General features: G+C 54.7%; 1 protein-coding gene across 1 annotated transcript in view; it reads right to left on the bottom strand.

The window, feature by feature from the left end:
• Positions 1 to 19430, bottom strand: part of SHB (Src homology 2 domain containing adaptor protein B) — a gene marked incomplete at its 5' end in the record, with an annotated part of 124614 nt that overhangs the window by 14092 nt on the left and 91092 nt on the right. The window contains 2 exons of the mRNA XM_006758610.2: positions 10745 to 10864; positions 16635 to 16806. Of these exons, the coding sequence (XP_006758673.1) occupies positions 10745 to 10864; positions 16635 to 16806 (292 nt within the window). The remainder of the gene's footprint in view (positions 1 to 10744; positions 10865 to 16634; positions 16807 to 19430) is intronic.

Here is a 19430-nt window from a genome sequence, read left to right as displayed (position 1 = left end):
CCATCTCCACGTGGCTGCCCTTCACCAATGCAGACACAAGGTCTGCGTCTGTCGCCATGGCCTGTCCCTGTCCCTGTCCCTGCAGCACCCCACATGCTCTCCCCAAGTCCCCAATCAAGCCATTCCCAGATGGCTTTTGCAAAAACATTATTAAATAAGTCATATTAGCAAGATGTTAGGAATGTGATTGGAAAGAAATGTTTTTCTCATTTGGAGACCACCCAGCGCCTCAGAAAGGAAGCTGTCCCAGGGCATGAGAGGTTTCCTGGCGACGGAAGGGCAGCTGGAATGCTGTTCCTGGCGGGCGAGCTACACAGGCAGACTCATGCGGCTGATAGGAGAGAATTAAAAACCAGCTGGAAATGTAATCGGGGTGGCTCAGCCACTGGAAGGGACCAGGGCGCTGTCTGGGGAGCAAAAGTCAACACTGAATGCCTGGCTGGGACAAAGGGGGAGACCCCAGTCCACCAGCAGGCACGTTTGGCACTCCCAGGCTGGGGATGCTCTGGAGATGGGCTGCCAGTGAGAGTGCGGGCAGCTCTTGCCCCTGGGTTAGGGGCAGTGGTAGAAAGAGGGCAGCTAAGTTAAGGGATCATGTTTTTCTGGATCTTTTCAGAACTGACCATCCAGGTTGCAGGTGGCGACACCACCACTCATCCGTGTTCAGAAATCTGGAAGGGTCCTCAAATCCTTGCTTTCTCACCCTTGTCAGTTCTACCACGACACGTTCTCCTTTCTACTCCCACGGCCCTGGCCCTTCGAGGAACTGGGACACCCCCCTCGCAACCAGTTCTTCCCTCCTGACCCGCCTTCTAGACACATCCATGGTCAGATGGGCCTCCTGAAAACCTCCACCCGACCAGCTGTGCAGGCCACCACCGTCCCTGCCCCTCTCTCTGCCACCAGACCCGCGATGCTCCCAGCTTCTGCCGCTTGAGGGTGGGACCCAGGGAAGAAGGTGATTCCCGCAGTTGGGCCACTCATCCCAACAGTCACTTCAGAGCCAGGCCGAGAGAGCCCCAACATTCTCAACTCCAACAAGCAGAGGGAAGGGCCTGGGGGGTCTTTGGCCTTCTACCTGTCACCACTGCCCTGAGACAGGTGCCAGAGAAATGCCCGTCAGTGGGCTTGTGCCAGGTCCTGCTCAGCACACCTGGCTTCGGTCCTGGGGCCTCTATCCAGATATCTGCTGGGGCCCTGACGGGAGGAAGGCGGGGTGTTTCTGCTGGGGGTCGGGGGAGGGCTCCAGAGGACAGAAGGAGGGCACTGGGCTGCGTTAAAATCCCAGCTCTGCACTCACTCGCTGTGACGGTGTGATCCCTACTCCTCTCACCACATCCTATTACAGCGGGAAAGCTGGCTCTTTATAAGCACAACAGCCATGTCAGGCGCCCGCGGTAAGCCATCTCACTACAGCATCTGAGCAGCCCGAACCGAGGCCCCCATGGCTCTGAAAATTGTAACTACAACGGGGCATTCCCTCTAAATCCTCCCCTCAGGAAGGAAGGCCCGTGCCTGGTCTGCAGCTCAGGAGCCAGTCAGAGGTGGAGTCAGGATTTGAACCTGGGTCCTCCCCTGACCCCCCCAGAATCACCAAAACACCAGGTGCAGAGTCCAGGAGAGGCGCCGTGTCAATGGTGAGGGCGGCGTCCTTGAAAATGTTGCACTACTGGCAGGAATGATTTCTCAGTAACTCTGAGTACAGGGACACGTCATCTATTATTCCTCACTGTGTCTCTCGATGGCGCATCCTTTCATCCTGCAAGGCAGGACCTCACACGTTCTGAAGTTCACGGTTTCTGTTTAGTCCCCTGCAAAGAGTGTGTGAGCAGCCTGTCTTGCCTACAGCAGCAGCTCCTGATTTCAGCATTTCCATCAATTCCTTTAAAAGAGTGGTTCTCAAGCTTCCTAATGCCATGACCCTTTAATACAGTTCCTCACGTTGTGGTGACCCCCAATTTCATTGTTACAAATTGAACATAATGAAAGCATAGTGATTAATCACAAAACAGTATGTAATTATATATGTGTTTTCCGATGGTCTTAGGCGACCCCTGTGAAAGGGTCGTTCGCCCCCCAAAGGGGTCGCGACCCACAGGTTGAAAACTGCTGCTTTATTTTTATTTATTTTTTTAATATATTTTATTGATTTTTTACAGAGAGGAAGGGAGAGAGATAGAGAGTTAGAAACATCGATGAGAGAGAGACATCGATTAGCTGCCTCCTGCACATCTCCCACTGGGGATGTGCCCGCAACCCAGGTACATGCCCTTGACCGGAATCGAACCTGGGACCTTTCAGTCCGCAGGCCGACGCTCCATCCACTGAGCCAAACCGGTTTTGGCAAAACTGCTGCTTTAGAAGGAGAAAACACGTCACACACTAATTGAACAGAAAGTTCATTTTTCTTCCTCCAGCCCTCAAAGGATGTGAAACCCTCCAGGCAGGACAGCAGAGATGTGGACCCTGCCCCGTCGCAGGCTGGCTCAAATGCTGCCAGAAACAGGGCCTGGCCGGGCAGCCACGAGGTGGTAAGCTTCTCCCCCTTCTGGGGCCGCAGTTCCTCCACGTGCACCGGGCACAGGGCTAGGTGACCTAAAAGGTGTCTTTCTGTCCCCTAAATCCCAATATTTCTATTCAGTGTACTTAATGTACATAGCTACATGGGCTTGCCTCAAAGAGCTTCCCCATAAGCTAAGCAGCAGACCAGATCAAGTTCTGGTGAGAATGCGTCTTCAACTCATGTCTGAATTCATGGAGGAAGAGCTAGAGGGGCAGCAGGACAGTGAGGACAAAAAGGAATGCCTGTTGAGGTGGTCATCCTTTCCAGCTTCTCATGAGGAACCAGGAGATCAGAGAGGTTAAGTGACTTGTTCAAGGTCACACAGCCAGGAAGAGAGAGGCCTGGATTTGAGTCTAGCTCTGTGTGACTCAAAGTCTCAGTTATAGTGATGCAGGATTTTCTCGAGTTGCAGCCTGTATAAACTCTAAACTCCCACCACCACAGAGGGGAGAGGATGTGGGCTGGACAGACTTCTAGGTCAGACCCAGGCCATCTGCAAGGCTCTGGATCATACAGAGCTCTCTCCTCAACCTGTGGCTCTCCAACGTCTCTAACAAAGACAGTGAGCCACCACTCACTGAGCACTGACTGCATGCCAGGCACGGGCTAAGCACTTCACATACACTGCCTCTTCACTGGCACACCTGTAAAACCCATTTGATGAGAAACGGAGGCTCAGAAATGTTAAGTCCCTTTGCCACCCTGCTAGTAAGTGACAGAGCTAGGGTTCAAGAACCCAAGCCAGACCGATTCAGAGCCCGTGTCTTCTGCTGCAGAGCTGCCTCCAGCCTGGGACGGGGGAAGAGGAGGGTGCTGGTGGCAGGACAGATTGTCAAAGCCCCTCTCCCCCATCACATGCAGGGCCGAGCACTCCCACCCTCAAGCCTCCCACCACCTCCTGCTACTACTGTCTGCCTGGAGTCGAAGTCAACTACCCCTGTGCTCGTCTACCTGAGCCACCCTCTCTACTTCTTCGGCATGCCCCCTCCTCCAGCCCTCACACCCACCTGGTAAATTAAGATAGACTTTGAGGTAGTCATGCAAAGCAAAATAAACCATGCCAGTGTGGAGATGAAATTGCCCTTTAAGCCCTTCTAGTAGTCAGTTCTCAGTCAGGGTGGTGAAAGGTGCATTCCCCCTCCTCCAGCCCTCACACCCACCTGGCAGCTCAGAGAGGCACAGAGTCCGAGGGTCAGGGGGCCAGTCGGCGAGGAGCCCAGGGCCCCTCTCCTCAGAGCTAGGCAGTGCCCTGGCTGCACACCCCTGCCTTCCTTGAAGCCTTACTCTTGGGGGTAGGAGTGGGGAAAAGGTGAGCTTCTCTCCGCAACCCCTCCCCTCTCCACCCTGTAAACCTTTATTATTTCTTGCTCCTGGCTGTCAACAGCAACAAACTAAGATTAATCACTCGCCCGCCTGCCCAGACCCAGACGTGCCTACTGTTTGAAAACTCTCTCCTTTACTATATAAATCAATGAGGGGAGAGAAAGAAAAACAGCTCTACCAGGAATGTACCTCCTGCCTGCAGCCCTCAGTGCCACGGGTCCCAGCTACACCCACCACCCCCCCTGGAGCCCATGAAGCATCTGCTGGGTAGAGACTGACTGCCCAGCAGTCACTACAAACCCGCAGCTCCGAGCAAGAACCAGCCGGCGTCCTTAATGAAGTTGGATAAATTGCCCACTCCTCCTCCCCTACTTGGAGAATAGACGGGGCCTTCTCAGCTCCTTGGGACCCAGGGGAAAGGCACCGCACCCTAACTGTGGAGCCCTTAACCTGGAAGCAGATGTGCTGATTGAACCCAGACTCGTTCTATGGGCACAGGGAGAATATACTCGCCCTCATCCAGGTGCAGACACAGCTTGGACGCACCCCCGTTGCCCCCCCTGCCCTCCGGGCTCTTGACCCCGGCCCAGTGCTCTGTCCACTCTGCTGCCTCCACAGTAATTTCTAAAGGCTCTGGGAAAATTGGGAGAAGCAGAGACCAGCATATACGGAGCACTTACTGTGGGCCCAGGGCGAGGCATACCTGGTTCCAGGATTCCCCTACGATACCAAAATCCGAGGATGCACCCTTATATACAATGGTGTAGTATTTGCATAGAAACTACCCACATCTTCCCACATACTTTAAATAATCTCTAGATTACTCATAATACCTAATACAATGTAGTGCTATGTAAATAGTTGTTATACCGTATTATTTAGGGAATAATGACAAGAAAAGAAAGTCTACATGTTCAGTACAGACACCATCTTAGGCCTGACTACACAGTAAAAGTCGGCAACAATGTAACATTTTCCCCAAAATATTTTCTATCTGTGGTTGCTTGAATCCATGGACGTTTGAATCCATGGACGTGGAACCTGCAGATACGGAGGACCGACTATACGTCTTACAACGGCGTGATGAAAGTGACCTACAGTTTTCCAGGAGATGATCGGGGAAGTAAAGTCACTTGCCTAACATCACACAGCAGGTAAAAGATGGAGCCAGGATTCAAACCCGGTATCTCTGACTGCAGAGCCCATGTTTTCCCCTTAACATCCTGGAAAGGGCTGCCCTGGATCTCCCCTGGGAATGCCTGCCCACCTCCCAGCCTCTTGGCATATTTGTGGGCACGCGGGGGCAGAAGCAGTGTCCCTTCCTTGACAGTACTCACGGTGCACCTTGGGTCACTGAAGGTTCTAGAATACAGCTCTGAGGACATGACTACACCCTGCTCAAAACCTTCAGGATGCCCCTGCCCTACAGGCTAGAGCCCCATTTCCTCAGCCTGGTGACTAGGACCTAGGACCGTATCCACCAAGTGCTATTTGTTGTTCTTGCCCAAGATCCGCACTTCCCAGCCTGTGCCATTCCCTCTGCCCGGGCTGCCCTCTCTGCCCTGTCCCAGGCCTAAGCCCTGCTCATCCTTCTCCCTTCCTCTGGTCCTCCCCTGTCCTGGCCCCGAGCACCTACTGCCTTGGGTAGCCCTAAACACGCTACTCCTCGACTTACGATGAAGTTATGTCCTGATAACCCATAGCAAGTTGGAAGTATGTTAAGTTGAAGATGCACTTAACACTGCACTGTGAGTATGGGTGCTTGACGCTCCGACTGTGAGCCTGACTAGCAGCTGTGGCTCGCTGCCGCTGTCCAGCGCCACCAGAGTATCTATCGTATGGCATCGCTGGCCTGAGAAAAGATCAAAACTCACAATCTGAAGTACGGTTTCTCCTGAATGTGTGTCACTTTCACAGGATCGTAAAATCAGAAAGCCTTAAGTCAAACCTCTGTAAGTCTGTCTGTGAGTTACAGGTGTAAATATCCTCCCCTCTGGCTATGAGCTCCTGTAGGGCTGGAGCCCAGGAGGTAAGTGACACTGAATGGGGCAGAGCTGGGGGAGGGGGAGGGGGAGTGTGGAGGAAGGTTCCTGAATGGTCAAACCCGAGTTGCACCCTCATGGAAACAGGCCAGACCCCAGAAGCCTCTCCTGAGGTTAGCACTGGACCACAATCGCAAGGATGCTGTGCACTCAGTCTTGGGGACTTGAAAGCTGATGGCCCTTTGTTGAGGGCTCCGAGGGGTCATTTCCCCAGCTGGGGGTGGGTCTCTCACTGCCTAAAGAGAGGTGCGACCGGGCAAGGAGGCCTAAGAAGTGTGGCTCTGTCTCCCAGGCCCGGGCCCCATGCAGGCAGAGGCCGCCTGCACACAGGGAGGGAGGCCCTGGCACTCACCCTGCTCCCGGCCCCCCAGCTGCAAGCCCTCCAGCTTTGAAGTTCTGTTTCCCTCATCTTCTCCAGATTCCTTTGCAAAAACTCATGGAACTAGAAGTTGCAAAAAGCCATTCATAGTCCAAAATGCCTGAAGAACTCTTTTAATGAGATTTTTCAAGACTTTTCATCTCTTTCCCCTACTGCCTGCCTTCCCAGGCAGGAAGCTGCGTAGAGTGTGATGTTTGTGTGCCAATATCTAAAGGCCCAATCCTTTGCTTCCAGAGGCTGCAGTGAGTGTACACAGGGGGTCAGTGGTTAATGCCAGGGCCAAAGTGGCTGCTGGTGCCTGAGCGGGAGCCTAAGGGTCTGAGCTCAGCCAGGCCAGGCTGCAGATGGGGAAGAGGGAGAGTTCTTCAGGGGGAGGGGATAGTGCAATGCTAAAAAACCACGAGGTAGGATCTTGGTAAGATTGCTTCAGAGTTGGGGGTGTCTGCCATTGAGAGACCTGAGAGGCGATGGGTGGGCGTTTCAGGTGCCATCTTGTATTGTTACAGATGCAGGAGTTTTTGGTGGAGGGGTAGGTGGAGGGCAGCTTGGGCCTGCACAGGTCTCTGTCTAGTCCCCACAGTGAGAAGCAGTCACCATCTCTAATTGTCAGTGTGTCAACTGCCAGCTGGGGAGCCGTAGGTCAATCGTGAGTCCACTATGGGTCTCAGTCTCCCCTCCCAGGAGCAAAGGGACTGGACTAGGTGGGTGTCTCAGGTCACTTCTAGGTTTGACATCTGATGACCTTCTAACCTGGTATCAGGAATGCTTAGGAGGGGGTGGCAGTCCGCTGCCTCCACTCCAGCCTTGGCAAGGTCATTCGGCTGCCTCTACCTACGATGAGGCAGAGGATGTGAACTTTGCCCTAGCCACCCTGTGGGACCATCCAGAGCAAAACCACAGGAATATAAGGTGCAGGGAGGTAGGGTGTCAGGTGGAAGTGGGGTTTAAGCTCAGGACCAGTGCCTGCACTTCAGTGGCCCCGTCGCTAAGAACTGGGTCTCAGCTTCTCTGAGAGGCACGGGTCCTTGCAAGACTCTTCTGCACCTCCTGGGCTTTGCCTGGCTGTCCCCTCACCTGGGGTCCCACCAGCCTGGGGAATACCTACCCTCTCTTTAAGGTGTGAACGCACCTCCCCCCTGTAGCTTCTCCTGACCCTCTGTGGCAGGGACTGCTATCCCCATCCCTGCAAGGCCCTCCGTGCAGATGTGTGTGCAACATGGCCGGGGATGAATGGGCCGCACGGTGAGCGCTGCAGCCTGGCCAGGCTGTCCTCACCTGGGCGCTCACTCTGTGGCCTTGCCCAGTGCCTGGTACAGAAGGTTCTCATAACCATCTGCTGAGAGAAGGACGGAAAGGGTGGAGGGCTCTGTCCTGAGGCCAGACTCCCCCAAGTCCTCCTCACCCTACAACACTCTCACGTCAGGAACTAAGGTTTATAAGAAAACATAGCTGGGATTCCAATGTCAATTTGCACCACACTCCTGACAACACCGTGCATGGAATGCCACTCCCACCCTGCCCCTGCCAGCCAGGCCTCGGGAACCTGAGAGCCCTCACACCTCATGGGGGGCCTGGCAAAGCTGGCACTTGCCCCAGGCAGCCAGGATGTTCAGTCCCAGTTCCACTGATGGTCTGGTTGATTAATACCAGGTGTCACTTGATGGTTGGCAAACACACTGGTCATCAGGAATGGGGCTACTTTGGGAAGCACGCCCACTTTCCCTTAGCCAGCTGCCCTGCCCAGCCATGGGATGGCCTAGCTCACCTCCCCAATTTTGGACTCCCTCAAGGGAAACTGACTAAGCTGACCCTTCTCTGGCCTTTGGGATCTAATGGCTTTAGACAAACATGCAAAACTAAACCCTCCTCCTCCTCCAGTGTTTGTGGGTTTGACAGCAAGCAGAGTGTTCTAGCCGGGGAGGTGCAGCTAGAACACTCCAAGGACAAAGAGTGGCTGAGCCCACACACAGAGGAGATCTGGGGAGTCAAGAGACACCTTAACATCAGAGGTGAAGGCGTCCTCAGCAACCATCAGTCTGTCCTGCTCTGGGCAGATGAGGATGCTGAGCCCCAGAGAGAAGGAACTCGCCAAGGTCACATGGTGAGCAGTAAGTGGCAGGACAGGACTCCTGTCCAGGATGTTGGACAATGGGTCCCTTCTGTAGCTCTTAAGAATGGCCTTCAAAGAAGATACAGGGCTGACCTGGGAAAGCAGGGCAGGTGGGAATAATGTAAGTAATGTTTACATGGCGCTGGTTGGGCTATAGATCTTTCTGTCTGTGAGAACATGCTACCCCCTCCACCCTAGGCACGGATGAGGATGCTGAGGCTCAGAAAAGTGACGTGATTGCCAAGCCCACAAGACCAGGGAGTGGGACAGCCTGTCCCCTGCTTTCTCCTTGCACCCAGCCTAGCCCCTGGACTACAAGCTTGTTACTGTGAGGACAGATCAAGGTGCTGTCCATTCCTCGAGAGTGGTCCTACTATTTGGCTTTCATGGAGGAATAGCTGGGCCTGGCATGGGGCACGCCATCCCCTCCTCTCTGGTACATTCAATCAGTCCTCTTGAGAAGTCCCCTCTGACCAGGCCCCAGACAATGGGATACGAGGAGGAATGAGATTCCTGGAGGAACTCAGAGCTGCCAGTGTGATGGCTGCTGTGCTGAGGAAGCTCAGGGGGTGGGCAGGCTGCCTGGGTTGGCAGGAAGGGTGGTGACCAGGAAGTCCCACCTCTGAGGCTACTGGCTTCCTACCCCAGAAGAGCACAATTCACCTGGAGACAGGACCATGGAGATCTGGGAACCTCACGCATGGGCATCTGGGTTGCTAGGTTACCACAACAGCAAGGGAGGGAGGGGGGCTGCATGGAGTGGTGAGAAGTTGAGGACGCCTGGCCTTGTCAGCATGGCCAGTGGTGTGTACCAGTCCCCTGCTACTCCGCTGACCGCCCTCTCTCTGTCTCTGGCTGCCTCCAGCCCAGCCTCCCAGCCCCGTTGCTGTGTAGCTTATCGAATTTTCCTCAGCTGCGTCACTGACCTGCTTCTTTAAGCTGCCGGGTCTGAGGGTGGACAATAAAGTGCACAGGCGCCGTTTGTCCTGAGTACCTTCCCAGCTGGTTAGAAATCCCCTCCACTCCCTGGCAAGGTGGTCGGCCAGCCCTGGTGCACACCCCCATGACGAGACGCTCACTACCTACGGAGTCAGTTCTAAGCCGCTCTAATTCCTCATCAGCTCCGACTCTTAGAAAACGTTTCTTCTCACTGAGCTGGAATCTGCTGTCCATAACCCCCCATCTGGGAACCCCGACCACGTCTGCTCCTTCTGCCCTGATGGTTCTTGAAAGACTGGTGGCTCCCACCAGGTCTCCACACACCTTCCCTCCTCCAGGGACGTCCAGGAGTGCCCGTTTCCTGCCAAGCGGCTCTGCAAGGTGTCACTGTCCCTCTCAGGGCAGAGCCCAGAGGACTGGGTGGGGTTGGCCTGAGCAGAGAGCGCAGACCAGTCTCTCCTTGCTTGGCTGCACTGATCGTACTGTCTACATGGCCGGCCGCACACGGGCTCCTGACTTGCATCCCAGCAGCTCTCTCCACTATGCGGCTTAAAACCGGCAACTGGAGCAGAGAGGACTTCACTGCTCCTGGTGCTGTGCTGTCCTGCCCGGAGGGCCTGGGTTTTCATACCCTAATTCTGTCACCAACTCTCTATGTGTCCTTGGGGAATACCTCCCCTCTCTCGGCCTCTGTTTTCCTATCAGTAAAATGGGTTTTAGACAATCTGTTGGGTCCCATCTTTGGTTGACTGATGAAACTCTCAACCAAAACACTCTTTTCTTATGTGGGGGCAGCCTAACCTGACAGCAATGCCTCGTGGGTCAGAAAGACCTGATAGTTTACAAAGCAGCCACAAGTGCCACCACCAACAGGATTCTTCCCAGCTCTTCCCAGTGTTCCTCACAACCTTTGTAAAATACCAAAAATCAGACTTGTCCAAACAGCAACCTAGAACATAAGCTGACCTTGAGTCCTGACCCTACAATTTAGGCCAGCCACGTCCCCTCTCTGTGCCTCAGTTTCCTCACCTGCAAAATGGGGACAAGCTGTTTTTTTTATCAGAGGGTTGTTGTGAGGTTTGAGAGAGCAGGTATGCTAAGAGCTTCACACAGTCCCTGGCTCAGGCAGATGTGAACGCGATTCCTGGTTATTCAATATAAATCCTAGGACGAGGCCCTTCCTCTTCTGGGGAGGCAGAAGCAGAACATAAAGACGCCTCTGTATCCCAGGGGGATAAGATCAAATTGAAAAACCCAGGCTTGAAATAACTCGTGCTGGCAAGTTTCCCGGGGGGACGCCGGAGGGTCTTTTTGCCACAGACTCGAGAGTGGCTGCGCTCCGCTGGAGGCTGCGGAGAAGGGCTTGGGGGTGATGAGGCTGTACTCACTTCAGGGACAGGGAGTAGTCGTGCTTGCTGGTCTGGCTGTTCCGGACGAGGTAGCTGCACTCCTTGCAGAGTCGCAGCAGGTTCTCGGCCTCTCCTCTGCTGATGGCTCCGTGATACCATCTGGGGAGAAGGGAGAGAGTCAGAACCCTAGGACAGGACCCCACAGCTGACACCCTGAATTCTGCTCCTCCTCGAGGAGGCTCAGCCCCTCAGAAGGCAGCTGGCACGGCCAGGGCCTCCTTGTTATAAAGCAGGTGCGTTTGTGCTCTCATGCCCAGTCAGTCATTCACAGACATTTGCCGAGTGCCTGCTGCTGCCTGCCAGATCCCGGGGAAAGGACAGTGAACAAACCCACAGTCACCTCCCTCACGAAGCTGACATCTAGTGCAGGTGCTACGGAGGAGATAGAGCAGGGCTGTGTGGTCTGGAGCTCTCAGTAGGGACGGCTGTTTTAGGCAGTGGCCACGGAAGCCTCCAGAGAGAGTGACATTTATTTCAGCGTGGGCCTGAAGGAGGTGCTGGAGGAAGCCCGAAGGACAGCAGCTGGAAAAGAGCATTCTGGCAGAGGGATGGGCAGCAAAGGCAGAGGCCAAGGCGGGAGTGCCTGCTGGGTTTTGGAAACAGCAAGGAGGTCAGCGTGGAGTGAGGCAAGGGAGGGGGTGGGGGTCAGGATGAGGTCCAGGAGGCCATGAGGCAGGGTCGGGTCTGGGGGCCCTGTGTGCAATGTGAGGCTTCTGGCTTTCTCCATCCAAGTGACACCAAAGCCAGAGCGGGTGATGACAGGAGGGACATATGTTGACTCTGAGACATCTGCAGGACAATGACCAGTGCTCGTCACTCAGGAGGGTGGCCACCCCACTGCTCCAGCCGCATGAATCTGGCATTGACCGGGCACGAGGGGATCCAGCATCACCGGACACCACGTGGCTGAGTGGCCGAATCAGAAGGAGGGGTGCAGAGGCTGGTGGCCTAAGGCCCCCGACTGCAGGACAAACGGGGAAGAGTTGAGAATGGAAAGGCTGAAGGTACAAATTCAGTGGAAGAGTGAAGACCCTAAGACGCCAGTTAGTGGGCATACTCAGAACACATCTGGAAGGTGGTGAGAGACGGGGCCAGGAAGAGAACCAGAGCTGCTGGACCAGGCGGGAGCAGGCTCCGGCTGCAGAGGCACATTTGGTTGGTCACTGGCCAGCCAGGTGGTCTGAGGCAAGCGGCTTAACCTGGCTGAGTGTTGGTTCTCTATCAAGTTAGGATCCCTCCACCCCTGTTTTGGGGCTGAAGATTAAATGGGATGATGCATAAAAGGACTTATGCAGAGCCTGGGATGGGATGAATTTCTATGAATGGCAGCCATGAGCATCAGCAGAACGAGGCTGAACTTGCAGATGGCCCTGGGGAACTTCCCCAGCGATCATATTTCTGGCTGCTGCCTACCCAGGAGGCTGCATTTTAAATTCCCAGGTGTAAGCGGGATGCTGCCTCCTGGTCCTGGCCATGCCATGAGTGCCCTGCCAGCAGCCCTGAGCGTTCGGGTACAGACATTCTCTTAGAGAAACACTGCCTTTCACCGTTCACTTCCTGCCATTCGCAAGGCAGTGCTCTGAACAGGACCAGCAGTGCTGATGATGTAATTATGAACAAAAGGAGCCCCAACCAGCTCCAGGAACGCAAGGACTGGAGAGCAGGTATGAGGAGCGTGTGACTGAGTCACTGACTGCCCAGGAGATGACCACTCACAGGTCAGCCCTGGGGCTGGACACTCGGAGGGGAGACTGGCCCAGGGAAAAAGCAGGGAGTGTGCAGACCTCAGAGCCGCCTTCCTTTCTGAACTGGCACAGAAATGAGGGGGAACGTGAAGTTGGGGCTGCACTGATCAAACACTTCAGAGGCATGAAGGCTCTGGTGTGCTTCAGGAAGGCCTGTCGTTGGGAGAGACAGACAAGGATGGCGCCGACTTTAGAAACAAGAGTTAACAGTTGGGAAGGTTGTTTCCTGGAAAATTTCACCTGTGTAACACACCCCCAGTGAGCTGACAAAACTGTTTTATTAGGAAAAGAGGTTCCAGTCACTTGAAGCAGGTGTCCTCAGGGAAGGCCTGGAAGTGGCCTCCAGGGCAGTGCTGCCTGCTGCCCGTCCTGCCCGGAGCCAGGAGCAAGCGGGCTCTAGGGAGGTGGCGGCAGTCGGGCCTCTCAGGGGAGTAAACAGGATAAGCTGCTGGTTCCCTCCTGGGCTGCTCCAGCTGCTCCGAATGGAGAGAAAGGCCGGGGACTCAGTGGAGGCTCAAGGAGATCCAGGCAGAGTGTGGGAGGGAAGGGCACTGAGGGGGAAGCCACTGGCCAGGAGAAAGAATGGGCCTGAGTGGTCTTGAAGGGGGCTGGGGGCCAACTACTGGCCCTGAGCAGGCTCTGCGGGACTGAAAAGAGAATCCAGGCAGAGGACATCTTGGGGATGTGCTGCACTCAGTAGAACTGGCCCATCAGGTCAGAACCACAGGAGTTAAGGTCCAACCATCGCCACCCAGCCCATCCAATATCCATTAGCTCATCCAGTATTTACTCAGCACTCACTCCATCCTTGATCTCGTGGGGCTGATACAGGGAGAAGGAGAATCAACAAATAGATTCAGGAAGGATTTCAGATAGTGACAAGAGCTATGTAGGAATACTGGGGGTGTGGGGGCTGGGGTGTACTTTAGAGTGAAGGAGGCTTCCCAGAAGATGACATTTGACCTGAGACTCTCCATTGGGAAAAGGAGCCAATCATGTAAAGGGCCAAAGAAAACATGCTTTCTGTAGAGGAGCTAGCAAGGGCCAAGGTCCCAAAGTAGGGAATGAGCTTGGGATGCTCACGGAGCAGCAAGGATGGTCTGGCCCTGTGAGCCTGGGAGTGGCACTGGATGAGGGTAGAGAGGCCTTGTGGGCCAAGAAAATTAGTCCGAGTTCCTTCTAAATGTAGTGGAGGGCAATGAGAGTTTTAACCAGTTAACTACCACGCGTCCAAAACGGGAACCATCCTCACGCGCAATGACATTTTGAATTTAATTGCACCTATAGATGCTTATGGCATTCAGAGGGTCAATCTGAGATTGTTACTTGCTCTGGATGATCTTACGAGATCAACCAGGCTACCTGAAGAGGGACCAGAGGGGAAGTGAAGCAGGACACTAGTCAGGAGGCTTCTGCTGTGGTCGAAGGGAGGTGGCCATGGAGATGGGAGGACGGAACAGATTGGGGCTGTATTTTGGATGGATAATTTGCAGAACTTACTGATGCATTAGATGCTGATGCCAGGCAAAAAGAGGGCTGAAGATGACTCCAGGTTTGTGGCTTGAGCAACCAGCCACATGTTACATGTGGTGCTATTTATGGAGGTGGGGAAGCTGGGGGAAGCATGTCTAGGAGATGATGAGGAGCCCAGATCCAAACACGTTAAATTTGAGATGCCCATTCGTCAGCCAAGTGGAGATGCCAAGAAGGCAGCTGGATGTGGGAGTCGTGTGTTCTGGGAGAAGTGTGGGCTGGGATGTGCGCTGGTGAATCACCACCAGATCCTGAGCCCGGGACAGTCCATCCTTCAGGTCAGGCTGAGGTGAGGAGCCAGCAGCCAGGGAGGCAGGAGAAAAACCCGGAGCAGAGTGTCTGCGAAGGCGGGAGCCGGCTACTCTGCTGGCTGCCCTGGAGGACAGAGGCTGTCACCTGGTGACTGGGCCGGAAAGGGGAGCAGACTGTGGTGGGTGAGAGAGAAGGGGAGGTGACGAAAGGGAGAGAGAAAGTGCTGGCAGCTCCGTGGGGACTCTGTCCATTCAGCAGACAGTATTTATGAGCACTCATGATGTGCCAGGCACCCTTCCGCACATTGGGAGGAAACAGTGGTGACCCAAACAAGTTCCAGCCTTCACGGAACGTATGTTCCCAACACGGCCAGGAGCTAGAGAGGATCAAGATTTTATTTATTTACTTTTAAGACGTTTGTTTTAAAGAGAAGTTCACGACTAGAACATGTTTATGTGCTGATGGTAATAATGATGCAGGACAGAGGGGGCTGTGGGTTGCCTCCAGGAGGTGCGGGAGAGGGGTGTCCCCTGAGAAGCTGAGCAACTCTTCCACCGTCCCAGGAAGGAAAGCAGATGTGTGACTGCCCCTCAACAGCCCTGAGGACAGCCCCCCTCCAGTGTGTCAGCCTCCACCTCCCCTCTCCCCTGTGCCTTCTAAACACTGAGGCATCATCAGTCAGGTGAGGGATTAGGCGATCCTCTCTGTCTGGGTCACTGGGCTGTGCTGGAGATGGGACTTTACCTGAGCACACCTCTTGGTGATGAGTCAGGGCCTTCCCAGGCCAGAATAATCCTGGGAAGAAGAGATGATGGGGGAGGGAGAGCCAGCCTTGACTCTGAACTTGGCCAAGGGCCTTGTCAGGCGGGAACGGGAAAGGAAAGAGGGCAGAACTGTCTTTGGGGGCCCCAACCTGTCGAAAGCTCTGCAAGGGGGGTGTGGGGGGGAGGGTAGCTGGGCTGCTGACCCCATACAGACCTGGGTGAGGATGCACATTGAACAGCTCCTGGCATCTCTGGATCATATTGTGTTTGTTGATTAAAAAGTAAACAGTTTGATCAGACATAAGCAAAACCTGCTGCCCAATCTGCATGTCTATGAGAAACAGTGAACACAACGCTCCCCGCACCCATGTGCTCAGTACAGCAGGCTCAGAGGCTGCAGCCTCCCGAGGATCGCACACGCTTAAAAAAGGCACACGAGCACATGACATCATCGGAAAACCCTGCATCCTGCTCACCGGGCCAGCATTTCCTGTGAGGGATACACTGTCGGCTGTGCTGAGACCAGAATTCCCTGGGCGGAGGCTGATACAGTTCGTGATCTTATAAGGAACCAGCTTGGTGTCAGCTAATCTCTTGGCGGACTGGACTGAGTGCCTGCTCTGTGCCAGGCGTGTGCTAAGGGTGGGGGCAAGAGTGTGCATGAGGAGAGGGAGTGAGGGGAGAGTCACAGCGCTGGAGTTCAAATCCTACCTCTGCACTGGAACCCTGGGAGCCTACAAAGGCTCTGCCCCGCTTGGAGTTCCAGTGTTCTCACCTGTGCAATGGGGATGATAACCCAGTTATCTCACAGTTGCTTGTTAAGAGGGTGATATACCTGATGGTACCAGCACAAGATCCAGGGCCTGCTTTGTCATGTTCCCGGAGAACCTCACTCTAGTTCAGGTATGTGGAATGCTGAGAAAAGGAGAACGGTCTGGGGCAATTCAGCATGAGGGGCAGGATTGGGAGGTGGGACTTGATGCAGGTGATGGGAAGCCACTGAAGGTCTCAGAGCAGATCAGGGGCCTGTTCACACTGAAACCCTGGCAGAGAAGGGAGACGATCATCATGGTCAAGGGGAGGACAGAAACCAGAAACAGGCCTTGCCAGCAGTGTTAGGGGAAGTGAGGAGGCAACGGGGCTGTGAAAACCCAAACCAAGAGTGCCAAAGCCTTGCACAAATACCAGGCAGATGTGGGGCAACAACATCACAAGCTAGAAAATACATCTAATTTACAAGTAGGGGCGGGATTTGGTATACACTTAGCCATTCAAAAACTCATGTGATGTAGGAGGGCGGAGTGAACTGTGTCCCTCTTACTAGTCCTCAGAAGTAAGGGAGGTGATACCGTGTGGACGGAGAAAGCACCTGCCACTGACCTTATGGTGACCTTGACCTTCCGTGAGCCTCAACATGCCCATCTGTACGTGGAGGCAGGGCAGGGATGTGGACGGAAAGACCCCTGGAGCACTAACATTTTCTCAGTCTGCGAGTTTTTAAAACAAGATAAAGAAAGGGAAGAGCAGCGACTATGAGCTGGGAGCTGAGGTTGGGCTTTGCCTCTGAGCACTTACATTTGCTTCTCCAGGGGGACAGCAGGATCCACTCTTTCTCCCAGGATCCCACAGAACTCGGGGCTCCCATGCTTGATGGGCTTGAAGCCCCCTCCGGGAGCTCGAAGCTGGCGCCGTCGGTCCCGGGAAGGCGAGGGGGATGACTGTCGTTTCTCGTTGCCATTAAACTGGGCTGTGGAGAGAGAGTGCACAGTTACGGGAGCTTGGCCTGAGGAATTCCAGGAGCGGGGTTGGGGGGTGGGGGGGCGGCATAGTGAGGTAAGAGTTGACTGACTGTTCTCTTTGGGGCTTTACAACTGGCAGAAGGAAGAGCTCCAAGCAATGAGCACACATGGCTCTCAGGATGAGGACTTCCTAAGACAGGGCACGAAGGTGCTGTTAAAGCCAGGCAGCACTTCCATGGGGCTGGTTAAGTTTGCAGAAGCCTCTGAGCTCAGCCTTATCCCCAAAGGAAACCCCATTGGGCTCAGTCCCCTGGACAGTTCTCAGGAAAGAAAGTTATTCCTCATTTTGTGCCAAAAACCAGCCTTAATTTGGCTCCTCTCCTCCCATCCTCCCATCCTCCCATCCCACCAGTGCCGCAAAGGTCACACTGGCCCCCCTTCTTCTGGGACAACCCTCCAAGAGTTGCAGTCAGAGTCATGTGGCATCCCCCAGTCTGCATCTCTTCATTCTGTCCCCTGTGTGGGTTCTACACAGCCAGACCTGCCCTGGGCCCAGCCCCCAGGTAAGGCCGGACAGTGCCCATCATGGGGGACAGGCCCTTGCTGGGCCTGTGGGAGCATCGTTCACCCCCGTGGGCTTGAGGAAGATGACCCTGGAGATAATGCACAAAGAGCAGAAAACACTGAGCTGAAACGAGTTGCTGGGAGGATTCCTGGAGATCAGCAAGTCCACCTTGCATGTCTCTCTTTGGGCCTCAGTTTTCTCATGAGATGAAATAGGGATGATGATGGTGCCCACCTCATGGGGCTGTTGTGAGGATTCAGTCACGTGTGCCATGTAGTCTGTGCTAGGTCAGTATTACTTTGCATCCATATTTTACAGGTTATTATTATCATGTCTGCTCAATGTGGACTCAGTACTGGTCACCTCACGTAAGCTACTGAACTGATCCGAGTCCTCTCCTAAGCCTGCCCTGGCCAGCTGGGAGCCCTGCTGTCACTCAACCTCTCCGAGGCCCCATTTGCTCCATCACCAGGCTGCTGTGATGACCAGATGAGGGAATACATCCTAAGGGCCTGGCACACGCAGAGTGCTGAGTAAACTGGGCCGGGGCCTGCGAAACAAGGTTCCCCAAGCTGTGACTAGCTGCTGGCCAAACGACACACGTCTTCGGCCAAGCGACACCCGCCCCTCCCACCAGCAAGCAGGGGTGGCGAGCGGCCCTCTGAGCCAGCAGTCAACCTCATTCACGGGAGGGAGGCGGTGGGAAAACCCCGCCTGTCTGTGGCGACTGAGGTCTATGGGGACCGAGGATGGGGATGAACTTGTCCTATGACAGAAAAGGTCATCCGTCAGGTCTGTGGAGCACTTCCATCCCTCCAACACTCTTCTCTAGGAACCACTGAGGAAAACAGCAGGAAGGGAGGCTCCTGCCAGGCATGTCAGACCACGTGTGTGCGGTCCCCCTCAGGCTGCAGCGGGGCCCGCAGGCCATCCGTTCACCCTTTCACTTCTAAACACTCATTCACACGGGCCCAACACACGTAAGGGCTGGGGAACAGCAGTGAGCGAGAGCTAGCCCTGCTGTGGAGCTCAGAACCTCGGTGAGAAGACAATAAGTCAGTCAGACCCCCAGCTCACCAGCTGGTGGTAAGTGCGTTGGAGAAACGAAAGCAGGGCAGGGAAGGCCTCTCGAAAGGTGACATCTGAATGAATTCCTGAGGGAAAGGAGGGATGAGCCATGAGGACATCTGCCGGCAGGAAGGGATTTCCAGGCAGAGGGAAGAGCAAGTTCAAGGGCCGGCCCTGAGGTGGGAGTATGCCTGGGTGTTGGAGAAGCAACACAGCCGGCCGGGAGGGCTGCGGGGGAGTGGGGGTGAGGGGAGGCGAGCGGGAGGAAGCAGAGCTCAGCGGGACTTGGGAAGGACTTTGGCTTTATTCTGAGAGAAAGGAGAGCCATTCTGATGTTTTGATGGGAAGATTTTAACCTGGCACTTTTATAACAGAATTGCTGTGCTGAAAAGAGATAGAGGGCAAAGGGCCTATGGGAACTCCCTGTACTTTCTGCTCAATTTTGATGTGAACCTAAAATTGTTCTTTAAAAGAGTTTATTTAAAAAAAAAAGCGAGACGGAGGGGGAGCAAAGGGAGAGGAGCGAGGAAGCTACTATAGGAGGGGCTGGCCTTGGAGCTGTGCATGGAAGTGACAGAGGGTGTCAGATTCGGGCTGCGCTCTGCAGGCAGGGACAGCAGGACCTTCCCGGCACTCAGTGTGGAGTGCGAGAGCAAGAGGAGACAGCAGGCTTTGGGCCTGAGCGCTGGAAGGATGAGGCTGGCATTATCCAGGACGGGGAAACACAGAAAACTCTAGGCTTCGTGAGCAGCCATGATGTCAGGACTGGCAGCATGGAGCAGGGACAGAGCGAGGACTGCTGGGGTCCTGCCCTGCTCTCTGGCCACAGTTCTGTCCTGTGTCCACCCTCAGGCACAGATAAGACAGCAATGACCTCAAGGTCCCTCTAGGCTTTCATAGAGGCGGTGAGGGGGTAAAGCCCAGACTGGGGCCTTGTCACACGTGTCACTGTGGGCCCCTCCCTGGCTTCCCAGCAGCCCGCGTCTCCCCAAAGTTCCT

This window comes from Myotis davidii, unplaced genomic scaffold, assembly GCF_000327345.1.
Source record: "Myotis davidii unplaced genomic scaffold, ASM32734v1 scaffold534, whole genome shotgun sequence".
Taxonomy (NCBI): Eukaryota; Metazoa; Chordata; class Mammalia; order Chiroptera; family Vespertilionidae; genus Myotis; species Myotis davidii.
Note: the sequence above shows the minus strand (reverse complement) of the source record. Positions and strands in the feature narration are given on the sequence as shown.